Source organism: Megalobrama amblycephala, linkage group LG3 (genome assembly GCF_018812025.1).
Source record: "Megalobrama amblycephala isolate DHTTF-2021 linkage group LG3, ASM1881202v1, whole genome shotgun sequence".
Taxonomy (NCBI): Eukaryota; Metazoa; Chordata; class Actinopteri; order Cypriniformes; family Xenocyprididae; genus Megalobrama; species Megalobrama amblycephala.
The window spans coordinates 58,006,132-58,021,311 of NC_063046.1; the positions used below are offsets into that span (position 1 = coordinate 58,006,132).

The 15,180-nt window shown below is 39.3% G+C and overlaps 1 protein-coding gene across 4 annotated transcripts in view; it reads right to left on the minus strand.

The window, feature by feature from the left end:
- dennd5a (DENN/MADD domain containing 5A) overlaps positions 1 to 15,180 on the minus strand; it is a 67,406-nt gene that overhangs the window by 3,574 nt on the left and 48,652 nt on the right. For 2 of the 4 annotated variants that reach the window (XM_048186209.1, XM_048186208.1), the window contains 14 exons: positions 13,855 to 14,005; positions 13,065 to 13,158; positions 11,594 to 11,680; positions 11,028 to 11,159; positions 10,350 to 10,502; positions 10,174 to 10,261; positions 8,050 to 8,134; positions 3,506 to 3,634; positions 3,055 to 3,176; positions 1,504 to 1,649; positions 1,241 to 1,359; positions 987 to 1,165; positions 794 to 876; positions 575 to 698 (listed from right to left, as the gene is read on the minus strand). In XM_048186209.1, coding sequence (XP_048042166.1) covers positions 575 to 698; positions 794 to 876; positions 987 to 1,165; positions 1,241 to 1,359; positions 1,504 to 1,649; positions 3,055 to 3,176; positions 3,506 to 3,634; positions 8,050 to 8,134; positions 10,174 to 10,261; positions 10,350 to 10,502; positions 11,028 to 11,159; positions 11,594 to 11,680; positions 13,065 to 13,158; positions 13,855 to 14,005 — 1,692 coding nt within the window. The remainder of the gene's footprint in view (positions 1 to 574; positions 699 to 793; positions 877 to 986; positions 1,166 to 1,240; positions 1,360 to 1,503; positions 1,650 to 3,054; positions 3,177 to 3,505; positions 3,635 to 8,049; positions 8,135 to 10,173; positions 10,262 to 10,349; positions 10,503 to 11,027; positions 11,160 to 11,593; positions 11,681 to 13,064; positions 13,159 to 13,854; positions 14,006 to 15,180) is intronic. The other 2 variants (XM_048186211.1, XM_048186210.1) reach the window with 1 other exon arrangement.

Consider the following 15,180-nt stretch of genomic DNA (forward strand, 5'->3'; position numbering starts at 1 on the left):
GCTCTTACATAGGTGCGCTGAGTTTGATGAAAATATCTCATTCCGTTCACGAGTTATAGCCATTTTAGTAAAAGTGGCTCCACCCACCTTGAACATTTTGGTGGCCTTTAGGGATCGTGAATAGGAATTTCAACTTTTTTTGGATAACTATTGACAATCAGACCCCAGAGAATCACGTTGCACTGGTTTGGTTCCGATCAGGTCAAAAACCTAGGACTAGTTTGCAAAAGTAGTTTTTTCAAAAAATCCAAAATACCCGAAAAATTTGTGAATCTGAGGCATGAGCCAAGGATTCCAACGATATAAGACACGTGTTTAGGAGTTCTGAGCCATTTTGTACTTTTCACTGCTGTATCGCCCCCATCAGGCAGATCAGGGTGAGCCTTGGTGGCGTATGAGTACTACCAGCCCTCAAAGTTTCAAGTCTCTACAACTTACAATTTGGTCTGCCCGACACTTATAAGGGAGAATGCTGATCCTGGGAAATTTGAACAATTACAATAGGGTTACAGTGCTACGCAACTGAACCCCTAATAAGAAAAAATATTTTCTGGAATGTAACAGTATTTGTTACCTAGAAAGTCCCAAATGAAGACGTTCTTGAAAAGGCGCGGCGACTTGAATCCATGCTGGAACACCTGCTCTAGAGCCCATACTAATCCATACTCTCCACACAAAAGCAGTGTGAGGCTTCCTCTCTACAACAGAAGAATGAAGAAACATCATCAATATGTGCTGATTTCATCCACATTTCTCCTTTCCGCTGTTTTCACAGAGAAAAAAAATACTTTACCTCTTTTTCTGGCTTATGGAAGTGTTTGACGATACCATTGATCGCCTCTCCCACACCTTCCTGGATCTGGCCCGTGTTTAACTCTAGTGGGCACACAATGGGAAACATGCTTGAGACAACAGCAATATCCTCCAGTTATTAAGCAGTTATTAAGATGTGGCTTTTGACTTTTATGAGATTTCCAAGTACACACTTGGTTTGCTGTTTGGCGAAATGGTGACAAATCTACGCATCATCCCGGGGGATTGCTGCATTGGAGGAGTCCGGCACATTCTCTCCTCGTTCTCTGTGTTAGTCACCAATTCGCCCACCAGTATCCTCTCCAAGCTGCCATCATCCACTCCTTTACCCAGCCAACGGCCACACGGAAACCTACACAACGACAGTCAGTTAAGGGACTGATAATGAATAATGCGATTATGGTGTTACTAAAATCTTAGTACTCACTTGTAAGTGTGCCCTGTGATCCCATTGCGGACCATTACGCACTCCACTAGCCACTTAGCATACAGCCCTGAGTTATCATGGCCCATCTGTATGGTGGTCAGCTTCCCTAGGTTCTGGCACTGCGCAAAGTACAAACAGAGTTATACAACAAACCTCGACCAATATAGGGGTTTTCAATAGTCAATATCTAGCATTGTGCTTAAAAATACTGCAATATATATTGATAAACCAGGGTAGTGGGCAAAAGAATGTAGGTTTGTCACCTCGAACGTAATCTCCAGAGTGTTTTTGGGGACCTGCAGGACCCCGGTCTCAGCTAGTTCTCCTGAGACGCACACCCAGGGGTTGGCCGTAAACATCGAGCCACCGAGTTTCTTACTGGGGATGATGACCACATGGTATGGTATCACTGTGAACAACAACAAAGATTGTCATTTCTGTTTGGTCTAAAAATGATTAAACAAAGAAGAAAGATTTCAGATATGTTGCAAAATATAGTTAAATCTTGACAACTCTCTGAATAATTTTAGTATGTTAATGGATATAATGCTGTTAATGTATTTGGTCTTGGCAGACTAAGGGCCCTATTTTAACAATCTAAGCAAATGGTCTGAAGTGCAGGTGCACTTAGGCGGTGTCCGAATCCACTTTTGCTAGTTCAACGATGGAAAAAATGGTCGGTGCCCGAGGCACATGGTCCAAAAGAGTTGTACCTAGCCTCTTAATGAGTCATGGGTGTGTTTTGAGTGCAATGTGCAATAAACCAATCAGAGTCTCATCTCCCAATCCCTTTAAAAGCCAGATGCGCTCGCACCATGGTATATTCACTATTTACATGGCGGAATATAGACTCCCTAAACCTGACGAATCAGTTTAAATACACGTGTGTAATGCCATGATTGGTCAAATAATTAGCCAATTATATTCGTCATTACTGCAAATAGGTAATTCTGATACATGAAATGACTATCCATTATGACATGTAGGCATTTTTATCTTTATGTACACAATAATAATCTTCTACATTGTACGCATGTTGTGCACCCCCAACTATAGGCCCATATTACTAATGTGCCCTTTTAAAAAAAAAAAATACTGCACCATTGACTTTAGACCAGGTTTCAGTTGGTCAATGGCGCAGTCATTTTCAGTTGCCTCAAAATAGCAACACGCCAACAATGCACCTGAACACACCTCATTTTCAGACCAGCACGCCGGTGGGCGAACAGATGGGCGCGAGTGCATTTGCTATTTAAACAACGTGGCCCTGGACATGAAAATGTAACTGCGTCGGGCTGAAACTAGCTAAAAACAGTTGCATCGCGCCTGGCGCCGCATTGCGCCGGATGTATGATAGGGGCCTAAATCTGCTACGCTGCTGCTGCTACAGAGCAAGTATGGACTTACTACTGCTAATAGATACACAGACATGCTGCTGTGAGCATGTAAGAGCATGCTGCATAGATAGACAAATCCCGTAGCAGATCTAAGCAGGTGGAGCTGGGGAGGTGGAGGGGTTCAGAGAAACTCTGATAGCACGGCAGGACCAGCCTACAGCAAACCCTGAACCAGACTATTTAAATGTTGAGCAAGAAATCTCATTGGCTGCAGAATCAGTAGAGGCCAATCAGCTTGTGCGATGTAGTAAACAATGTGGTTGCTAGCAGATTGCATGTAAAGGACCTATCAGATTCATGACTGAACTAGAGTATATCTATTTTTTGTAAACTCAATCAGTCAGCCCTACGTGTTACTCTCAACTGCAAAAGCTTAATGGTATACTGTGTGTGCAATGTGAGATTGATGCCTCTTACTAATTGTGGTGAAGACATTGGTAAAGCAGAAGTAGTCCACAGCGTTGAAAGAGAGGAGATGGTAGAGGAACTGCTCCTTCTCATCATCACAGCGCAGGAAAGCATAGCGCTTATAGAGTTTCCTTCAAAAAAAACAACCAAACACGTGAAATCATACAGTGCAAATTTAAACAAAAGCTTTAACAGGAAGTTAATTGCATGCATAAGAACCTGAAGAAAATGAATTCAAATGCATTTCAGGTCAGAAGAGGACACCATGAAGAATTCTTTACTGAGCATGAGCCACTTAACGGTTCAATGCCCATTAATAATAAAAAACCCACTTCATTTTTAATGGAGCCTTATTTTTTTTCTTACATTTTAACTGTCTGACATCCAAGCGTTCGTCTACAGTACATCTTATTTATGACAGTGCCTTTTATGTCACTAAAGAACTAGTCAATAGTCTTACTTGGTGAGCTCATGGTCTGACAGCAGTTGTTTCAGGTGTCTGGACAGCAGTTTCTTCTCCATGGAGAGACGCACCCATGCCCTGGCCTTCCCAACATCTGTCTTGATCTCACTGATGTTCTGGATGTGCCTGAAGAATGACAGACAGTGAATTATGGTCACGGGATAGATACTGATAACAGGACTTGAATTTCAGAATTTCAATTTCTACTAGAATTTGGTTAACAAGTTACAAGTGATGCCACACTATCTATTTTATCTATGCTAATCAGAGTTTTTGTCCAAACCAGCCACAACAGAGATACTCTGAGTGACAGGGTATTATATTTATCGAATGGTTACTATTTCGGTTGCTAACAAGTGTCTAAAAGCGACTACAGAGCTTGCAGGGACATTAAACATCATCAGCTGAACAGATAAACTCACTAGTCCACTTTCACAGCCTCGCTGTGTTTATAAATCATGCTTTTGCCACCTATTCCAACTTTAATTTTCAGGGAAAATGCTTTAAAATAAAGGATGAAAGGACGCTTAATGGTTGTGACATGAAGTTATGCGACCATTGTGTAGTTTTATAATCTAAATTTAGCTTTTAACTTCAGCCGATTGTTTTTAGGCTTCAAAATTCATAAAAGTTGTGTACAGAAGATCTGGTGGAAGCTAGATATTTTATTTCATAACTTGTTAAATATGGATATGCATCGCTTCGCTTCAAAAGGCCTTTATTAACCAAAGTTACTAGCCACTCAGCATTTTCACTGGCCACAGTTTTGACATCAGTACCATGGGGGAAAACTGCCATATAGATATTTTTAATATTATCTCATAATTTGGCAGCAGGTTTATTAGGCTGCTGTCACTTTAAGACCTGACACACGGATCCATTATCCTGGTACACGTGTTTTCTTTCTCAACTATTTACGTTCACGTAAAACATAAGTGAATGTGTTTACATGAATACTAGTGAAGACCAGCATTTTGACATTATTTTGTGTGTATTTGACTTTTGCAATAAACAGTGAAAAAGAGCTCAATGTAGTGCCGAGAGGCGGCGTTATGTGCGCGCACTTTGGTTACGAGCGCAAAATCTTCATGAATTAGTAAAATTATGTGCAATATGTGCAATCCCATGCTGAAATTCAAGCCCTGTAACACCAACAACATTCATCCGGAGCAAATGAAACGAGTCAGTGAAGGGAGGAGGGTTTGTGTGTCGACTCGCTGTCGGAGAGATGAGAGAGAGAGAGAGAAAGAGCAGCTGGTATCATTTATCTATGTGGAAAATGAGTATTGGAAGAGGTTCAGATATTTCAGTATTGAAATGTATTGAAAAATCTATATTTTTGACAACACTACAGTGCACTTAGTTTATTATTTCAGATGCCTTTTTAAAAGATTACTGAAAAATGTATATATTATATATAAAATTCAACCAGCTAAAGTGGCTAGTATGACTATGTTACACGCCACTCCTGAAATACACCCACATTTGGCGGGATGGCGGCTGTTAATGTCAATATAAGGGAATTATCACAGGCAAAATGGTCCATTGTCTATTGTCAAAAGTGTATTTATGTATGAAGCACGGCTCACACAGAAGTCAATTTCAAACCAAGCAGCTTTCTGTTGGTCAACAACGAATACGCATGACTAAGTTGAACTCATTGTGAACCCAAGTGGAAATCTTTGCCCTCATGTGAAATTCCCGATTTCCTATCGAAATGACTGGTAAATGTGGCCGCACTTGACTCTATAAGAATCAAAACAGCTATTGCTGCGATAACCGCCGTAACCCGCCCTGCACAGGTTCACAGTACTGCATTCCAGTGCAGTGGGAATTTGCCAGAGTTTCAGGAGAGAAAATGGGGGCAGGAGAAATGGCTCACAGACTCCCTAGAGCATCAGCCATCCTGCTGTCATCGCTCGCAGCCGCTATCATGCATGCCACGTCCAGACGCATTCTCTTCCACTCCACCTCTGCTACTCAACACTGTCTGACCTTCCATTACATAAATGCATTATAGCGTTTAGTGCTGCCCTCCAGACTCTACAAACCTCAGAATTACAGTCTGCTCAAGCCATAGACCTGCAGCCATAATATTAATGCACTAAACAATGTCATCGCCGTGCTGTATTATGCTGACAACAGGAAAAAAGGCACCACAAAGGTAATACTTTTATGATAAATACTGTTTCTGAAATACTTGTTAACACCAATTAACCATTTCTGTTGAATGCGTTGTCAATAGGAGATGCTGACATGGCTAAAGAGAGGTATGTAATGCCAAGGCGTTCCTGCACTGCTGTGTCACGGCACGGCTCGGCTCAGCAGGGGGTCTGGTGCTAATTGGGCTGGAAATAATGTGGCGGCATGAAACGTCTCAGTGCTTTCTTCACGCAATGTGAGGAATCACCCCCTAAGACTACACACTCTCTGCACTGCAGCAGTCTTACCTGTATTTTCATAAAAAGATATACAAATTCAGATTCAGTTCATAAATTGATTTAACTGTAGATCTGTAAAAAAAAAAAAAAAAACATGTGATCCCATATTTGACCTTGGCTTTCAGGGTATATTTTCATATTTTCTGACTATTAATTTGATTCTTGTTATGAATATTCTATTTGATACGATAATAAATCACAATATGTCAAACCAAAACCACACATAACCTATAGCCAGAGCCAAAAACTATAAATACATGCAAAGGACTCTTCTCTGTGTAACCGGGCTCTACGCTTACATTTCTTTTTAGGGGCACTTGTGCTCCTAATTTAAAAAATTTAGGAGCACAGTCAAAAATTTAGGAGCACCTTTTGATCAATGACAGAAATGAACCTTCCCATTATGAGGTGATATTTGAGTCTTTAAAGTGGCTTTTTGGCATTTTTTAAACCTTAATAAATGTGTCATCTTTTATGTCAAATTCATAATTTTATATTTATAAATTGAGTTAGAATAATAAGACAATCAGGAAGAATAAGTTACCAATCAAATGAAATCAGTATCAACAAAATTAATCTTTGCACTGCAGAGGTGGCACAGAAGAACAAAAAGGTGGCATTTAGGTATATTTACAGACTGTTTAATCATGAGAATAATGTTTTAAAATAGAAGGTTTTGAACTGAATACAGAAATATTAAATGATTTAAATAACTGAAATTATACTTTAAAGGTGCAATGTGTATTTGTGAGGATCTATTGACAGACATGCAATATAATATACATAACTATGTTTTCAGTAGTGTATACAGACCTTACATTATGAACCGTTATGTTTTTATTACCTTAGAATGAGCCATTTCTATCTACATACACCGCGGGTCCCCTTACAGGTCAAGTCTCCATTATGCGCCAACATGGAGAAACGCTCTACAAAGCGTGTTTAGTCACTATGTTGTTCTTTTAAATCGTTCGTGTGTTCAGAGGCGGCTTGCATTACCACCATGTTGAATATGCACGAATAAGTTGTAGTAGTAGTAATAGTAGCAGTAGCCGTCGGTCTGGTTTATTAGAAGCAGAGACTGTTTTTTGTTAGAAGTAAGAAGAAACCTCATTGCTTGACTGGCTAACGTACTCTCTGCTGTCTCAGATGACGACATCTTTGTCTTGTCGGCCAGACGGCCACTGTAGCTTCTCTGTTTTGCTTTGAAAGGGAGGGTTGAGCACTGTTGTTTGCAGTTCGCAACCTCACTGCTAGATGCCGCTAAAATTTACACACTGCACCTTTAAAAATAAAAATAAAACCGCCAGTAGGGGGCGGCAAGTCACTGTCGGTGTGACTGAATCATTCATTCAATTGATTTGTTCAAATGGCTGATTCATTTAGGAACAAAGCAAGCGACTGTCTATATGAATAAGTCATTGAATCATTGACTCGTTTGAAAACACAGATTCATTTATAAACGAAACACCTCTTTGCTTGGAGATGTGCAGCGGTTCAGCTGTGTTTGGAACTATTTTCATTGATGAAATAGAGCAAAATCTGACAATATTTTTCCTAAAATGTAAGTCACTTCATGTTTATTGAATTGCTGAACAAAAATCAATATTACATTTGCAAACTCCCTTTATAATCATTAAAAAGCTGTCTCAGTCTGTCAGCTGTCTCATGCACAATGAATCCCTTATTTACATCGTGTCTATACTCTGTTTGTTATAATGAGAGGATTCGCGAGCATGCATAATTCAGCACTGAACAAATTCCAGCGTTTTGAGTGGTGAGTGGATTTTAACTTAAAAGCCTCTGATTGGCCATTGTGTTAAAAAAAAAATCAACAGATATGTATGTCTGTGATTGGCTACATTGCTCAGCCCTGCAAAAACACTTTCTCTCTCCATGCTCTACAGAGTACAAACACAAATACGCTCTGATGCGTTTGCAAAATCTATTTAGCCGATATGCTGTTATTAGTTTCAACTGAGGGTGCACCGCCGCAAAACCGGGCCTGATCGGGTCAGTCGCACTTTCCCAGTCGCACACTGTAGAGTCCTGGTGGAGTGTGATTGTTTTGCTCTACACTATAATGCTTTTGAGTCTCACCTCATGTCCTGGATCAAGGAGACTTTGAGAGGAGGCATTGCACAGCCAGCATCCGACTTCCGTCTCTCCGTGTCATGAATGATACCTGAGACACAAAACAGGGAAAATATGCAGAAAAGTCAAACATAACAAAACTAATCAGCATGTTTACTGTTCCAAACCCTAGCGAGCTGCCGACCTGGAAAGCACGTCATACATAGGAAACGTTTCCAATGTGGAGGATGTTTCAGCTAAATATATACCTGGGCAAAAAATTCAGTGAAAGTAAGATAAAAACACTTATATTGTAGTCAATAATAAAAACATACTCATAAAAAGTTCTATTTTAATACAAATGCTGTTTGTGTTTTATGCTTTGTTATTTTATTATTATGTATATAATATTACAGTATTTATTAATGTTTTTAATTAGTTTTAATTTTTAGATGCCCTAGCCAGCTGCAAAAGCGACGCTTAAAATTTTAGAAATAATTTCTATTTCTGAGACGTTGCGGCTGGAACAACAACAATGACAATCTCAGGTACTGATTATGTGCTTTATTTAACAGGGTTTCTGCAGATTTTATAAAGGTAGACTTACGAGTTTTTAAAGACCATCTGCTGGAAGCTAGTTATTATAGTTAATAAAGTTTTAAATATGGATATTTTTCTTACAAAAACCCATCGTTTCGCTTCAGAAGGCCTTTATTAACCCCCTGGAGTCTTCAGAATTTGGGCTACCATTCACAAACATTATAAACCTTGGAGGACTAAGGATATTTTTAAATATATCTCTGATTGTGTTCGTCTGAAAGAAGATAGTCATATACATCTGGGATGGCTTAAATCATGGGATCATTTTCGTTTTTGGGTGAACTATCCCTTTAAATCAAGATACATTTACTTGAGAAGCAAAGTGGTATAAGGTAAGAAGTCACCTCAGATCTTGAAAATAAATCAAAGGAAACAAGAAGATTCAAGCTGTGAACTCAATTTGAACAAACGAGTGTATTCTATGACAAAGACTGTTTCAGTCACTCAGTATGTATTTTTAATAATGTTATGTATGTATTTATGAATTTGATGTACTTTGATTCCATTTGATTGCGAGCGCAGCATGCTTGCAGAGAGACTCCGCCCACACACTCTTCTGATTGGTTGTGGTTTTTGATTGATTTTATCACGTCTTGTAGTCGTGCTGCATCTTTGCGGTTTGCTCGCATGCATAGTGTCTGGTTAGGACATGGTCTAAGTGTAATTTTTATTAATTTTTTTTGTAATATTCTATTTAGCTTTTTACTAAAAATCATGTTTTATTTATATCAGTTAGTTAAACCATTTCTAATTTTTAAGTTTTTTATCTAATATTTATATATTTTTTAGCTTTATTTCAATTAACAAAAACTTTTAAATAGGATTTAAGGCCTGTTCACACCAAGAATGAGAACTATAAAGATAACAACAACCATATTAACGTTTTGTCGTCTGCCGCTTTAAATGTTTGAACTCTTTAAGTGGATTCTGATTGGCTGTCAATATTTTTATCATTCGGCAAATAGAAGAAAAAAACAAAAACAAACAAAGTTTGAAAGCGATTCCTATGATATCTTTCCTCTGTGCAGTTATCGTGATAGTTGTGGCGATGTCTTGCCTATTCTCACAAAAGTAGAATAATTATTTTTTAACAATTACCTTTAGTTAACAATAACACCACTGACAAAATAGCTGCGTTCACACCATGGGAGTAATTACAGAATTACTACTTGTAAAAAGCAATCTCGTAGAACTTGTAATTACAACTTGTAAACTGGGAATTTTCTGAGAGCTCTGACTTGTACCATGTGACCACCGTAACTGACGCTGCAGATTCATATTGGCGTTGAACGCCAAGATAAGTCAAGTTTTTAGCTTAGAATCAAGAGCTAAATGTGACATCAAAGTTGGAATCGCCATGTTAGCCGCGTCTTTTGTGTGGTCCACGTGAGAAGCACTTTCTGTGTGAGTGACCGTTAACGGAGTCGCCTGTAGAGGGTTTCAAATCAGTCACTTATGAGGTTCTATGTAGCGGCCTCAAAGGAAGGTCCCTGTGTAGACAGCTAGAGGTATGGAGCAGAGTTACATTGTATCACATTCAAAGTATTTTACCAGGAGGACCGAGGCCTGCTGGAGTAGCGTCTCTCTTCTCTTTACTCTCTTGATAATGTAAGAGGTGCGACCACAAGGCGGATTTTCCCTGGCAAACACACAGAGAAGGACCAGGTCAAACAATCTGACTACATTATTACTTTGACAACATGTAATCGTAGATGTTGCCTATGTACCTGTTTGACCTGCAGACCATGGCTCCAGATTCTTTCCAGCAGATCACACAAGCTGGCGATGAGCGTGTTCTCCTCCACGCCAGTGATGCTAACCTCCCCGTGGCCGAGCTCCACCGCTTCCCGTCCCATCTTCTCCACCAGCATGCGCTTCGTCTGAGTCACAAATTAAATGGGGTTAGTTAAAGCCTACATCCTGATCTATCTGGAATTTGTCCCAAAACTCTGCGTTTCCATCGCGGTCTAAAGTACCGTGAAGGTTAGGCACTAGTCAGGTGACGTAGGACTGTGCGCGACTTTCCAGTTTCCCGCTGGATTTAGTCCTCTGGATATAAGCTTAATAAAGCCTGAACCTCGTCGTCGGTTCGTATTTTTAAACTCCATTGTTGATTTGAATAGCAAAAAATGCTGCGTATAGTTAACCTGCATGAACTCAACCAATCAGCATGTTCAGCTCCCAAGTCCCACCCCCGAAAGTTCCTGAACTTTGAAAAAGTACTACCTCGTGAGCAGGGACTTTCTGAGGGAGGAATTTTTACCCGTAACTTAATTTAGACCCTGGTTCCTGTGGTTGAAACACACCGGGCACCACCCCAAAGTCCCTAGTTCCTGCAAGTTCTTGCGGTGGAAACTCGGCTTTAGAGTTTATTAGCAAACCTAGAGGAAGATCAAAACACGCACCTTATTTCTGCACTCCTTTAACAGTCCCTCTACAAACTTCCAATTGGTCTGTGCAATGACTGAAGGAGACAGGTTGGAGAGTTTGGGCTGGCGGAGAGTGGTGCCAAGGTTCCTGGCCTCCTGGATGTATTTCTGAAATGGCAATTTCACAAAGTCACATGACGCCCAACAAGAGACTTCCATGCAGTTTGTGGCTTTTGAGCTACTTCAAATTTAGAGTTAAACAGCCAAATACCCCCGAGTCCATTGGGATAAATCAAGTGTGCTGCACACCTCCTGAAAAGTGAAGCCAAAACATTTTGTTTGCCCCCTGGTGGCTGGCTGCAGTATAGGTCATAAACCCCACCCTCTCCATGTAATCTAATAGGACTTGAGTCAAAATAAAATATCCAATTACACTTTTTTATGTCATTATGAGTTGTTCTTATCACGCTTATTCAAGCGTTTTTCCAAATAAGTTTGGTTTTTGTTAGTTATTTGATGCTATAGAAAGGGGTGATTGACAGCTGTGCTTGTGATTGAGTCTGTGGGAGAGTGGGCGGGACCTTGATACCGCGGCTCACTACCTCAGGATCACTACTGCGCAGACTCTGGCTCCAAATGACGTCATCGGCGCACAGCGGCCATTTCTGGGATATTTTGGCTTCATTTTTCTACAGTGGAAGGAAGTGGAGACACGTCATCTATATATATTTTTTTTTCTTTACAGAATATGGGCTAAACGCAATGGTGAGCACAGATGGTTTACAATATACAGAACACCTATAACTAAGCATTTAAATCCTGAATTTGGTATCGTCTTAAATTAAATAAATCTTATTTAAATAACAGTTTGCGGAATCCCATGAAGACATTTCCAAGTTATTTCACCCACTAAATTAAATGATAAAATATATAAAATAATTTTCATTTTCTATGCAAACTATTATTTCTAAATTATTTTGTTGGATTTTGGGGCAATATATATCTCTGCAGTAACTTTAAATGACTCTCACATCTAGACTGATTTGTATATACAGTATATGGGCAGGTAATTTCTTGTTGAATTTGCCAAATGTGACAAAAGCAGGAAGCTAGAGGCTGATGGGGAAGTGGGCTCAGGCATTTTAAGACATGGGGGTCAATGGGGATTGTCAAAGTGGGGCACAGATTGAGATTCACAGCCTGAGAGCGGCCTGATCTCTCATCTATCACATACCACATCCACCTTGACGGACTTTAGACAGGGCCTGAAGGACTGCGAGAACCAGTAGTAGTCCAGAGCCAGCAGAAGCTGAAGCTCAGAGAACAGACATTCCACATGCTGAGAGTGTGTGTGTGTGTGTGTGTGTGTGTGTGTGTGTGTGTGTGTGTGTGTGTGTGTGGGGGGAAGACAGGAGAGAGACGGACAAGTGTGAAAAAAGAGGGGTGAAGAAAAGAGATCCAGGAAGTGAAAGTTATAAACGAACAAAACAAACAAAAAAAGAAACACATTAATCATGCTATGAAAGGAACTATAAGATAATGACAATGGACAATAAAATAACAGAACACACAAAGAAAAATAAAGAACAGGAGAAAAACATTAAAAAACTAACTAGTAAAACTAGTAAAAAATATTTTACACCAAAAATGTTGTACTTCACATGTATTCTGGATATTTGCTGATGCTTTCTTTCATTATTTGCTCCATCCATTAATCCATATATATACAAAAGTATTTAGTGTGTACATATACACATGCACAAACACAAGTTTGTTTTTGTGAATTGTGGGGACATTCCATAGGCGTAATGGTTTTTATACTGTACAAACCGTATTTTCTATCTCCCTACACCTAAACCTACCCATCACAGGAAACTGTGCACATTTTTACTTTCTCAAAAAAAAAAAAAACTCATTCTGTATGATTTATAAGCCTTTTGAAAAATGGGGGCATGGGGTTATGTTCTCATAAGTCACCCTCTCCATGTCATTATACAAATTTGTGTCCTGATATGTCACAAAAACACGCACACACACACACACACACACACACACTTCACATTATGTCCGTACCTCTCTCTGGTCATTGTCCAGATAGAGATGTTCAGTGTGCTGTTTCTGTCTGTCCCTCCTCCTCCATTGTGCTGGTGCACTGCGCTTCGCCCATCTAACACACCACAACAACAAAATTAGATTAAAACAAAACAATTCAAACAACTGAACCTTCACAGTTTGCATTTGGCTTATGAGAAATAGTCTCAACGCTTGATTTACCCAAGCAAGACACCTTCTTGGAGCAGCATCCTTGTTGGTCTTGGAACAAACTTAATATCAACTACGGCTGGGCCAATACAGCTGAAACAATATTTTTGAGCCTTAAGATATTTGATATTTAGCTCCGAATGGCTTCCGACGAACCATTATGATTGTTGTCCAGCAGATTTAAAGTGCCCCATTATGCTATTTTAAAGTTTCCTACAATAGCATGCATCCATGATCAAAACACACTTTAATTTTCTCATAATATCCATTGCAGCATCACCTTATTTCTCACAGTGTCCGAAACGGTTCGATAAAGAATTCTGTTTCTCTTTCCGAGATCCTCCTCTGCTCTGATTGGTCAGACGGCCCAGTCTGTTGTGATTGGTCTACTCTGCTCTGATTGGTTTTGAATCAATTCACTCAAACTGACACAGTTCAGAAGCACTGACTCACCTGAATGATTCTATCCACCCTTATCAAATATTTTAGGGAAAGTCATTTCAGGACCAACAAGTGATGCTGATCCGATTTGATCATGTCGGTGCACTAATAACTGAGGTCTCAATACATCTAGGAAAAGCCGAGAGATCTTGATTCTCACTTGTTGCTGGTGGGTCCAGTGGAGAGCACATCGGACTGTAAGCGGGGGAAAAAGCCCGGCTCATAGCGGCCCTGACCGATCTTCATGTCCAGCAGGTGGGGATGCAGAGCCGTGTGGTCGATCTTACACAGTCTCATCTCGATGGCCTTTTCTGAAGTGACACACACCACAAGGGAGGAACTCGTCATAAAAACATTACTGATGAATCACCAAAGAAATAACGTTTTCATCACAGAGAGATAAAACCCACAATGTGGGAGGAGTGCGAGTTAGTGATGTGGTCGAATGAAAGAGACAGTTAAGCCACTGATGTGAACCCACACGCCACGCTCAAAATATCTCTTACACAACACAAAATCTATCAGCCCCGACAGCAAGAGCTGTAGAGAATCATTTATTAAACATTTAATTTGTTTAAAGGGATATTTCACCCAAACGAAAATTCTGCATCAAAAAAATATTCTAAATAAATTAAAATGCAATAAAATAACTTTCTAATGAGCTCTATGATGATAAATGAGAGGCTTTAAATGGTTTCCCTGCAAATTTTAATCAATCATTATACACATTAATAATAAATAACATTTCCATTTGGCTCTCTATGCTTGAACTGTCCAATTTCAACAGCAGAGCTAATGGACGACATCTGAATGCACAAACACACGTGATTCAAACATCCTATCCATAATGCATTGCAGGAAGAGGAATTCGGCATGACGTAAGCTGCCTATGGATTACAGGTTAAAATTATTATAATAATAACATTGTCCCTACAAATTAATTACCTAGCTTTTTACCCTTGCGTATTTATGGCAACTGATAACTTTATTTCCAAAGCCATTTTTACTTGCATTTGGCACTGGGCTAGTGTTAAATTTCCATGTTTTTTCTTATTTGTGAATGTGAGGGTCATTTTCAAATGGGTTTCGTATACATCAAATGTGAAATGCACAAGTTTTGATGTTAAAACTTATTGATTGTGGCTTTATTTTTATTGACGTGACCTTCATTTTCAGAAACCTTGCTTTTAAAATGTTATCGGAAAATGTATCTATTTTCCTCAAGACGCATCATTAAAAAAAAGGAAATCTATAAGTTTTTATTTAACTTTATATAATACATTTTCTAAATTATGGAAGCTTGTTTCTGCTACGGAATAAAAAATTAAAAAGCGACATTTTATCTCATATATTTATATTTCACAATTCTAACTTTTTTCTCGCAATTCCGAGTTCATATCTCACAATTCTGAGAAAACTGTCTAAATATGAGATATAAACTTGCAATTCTGGCTTTTTTTCTTGCAATTGTGAGGTTATAAAATTT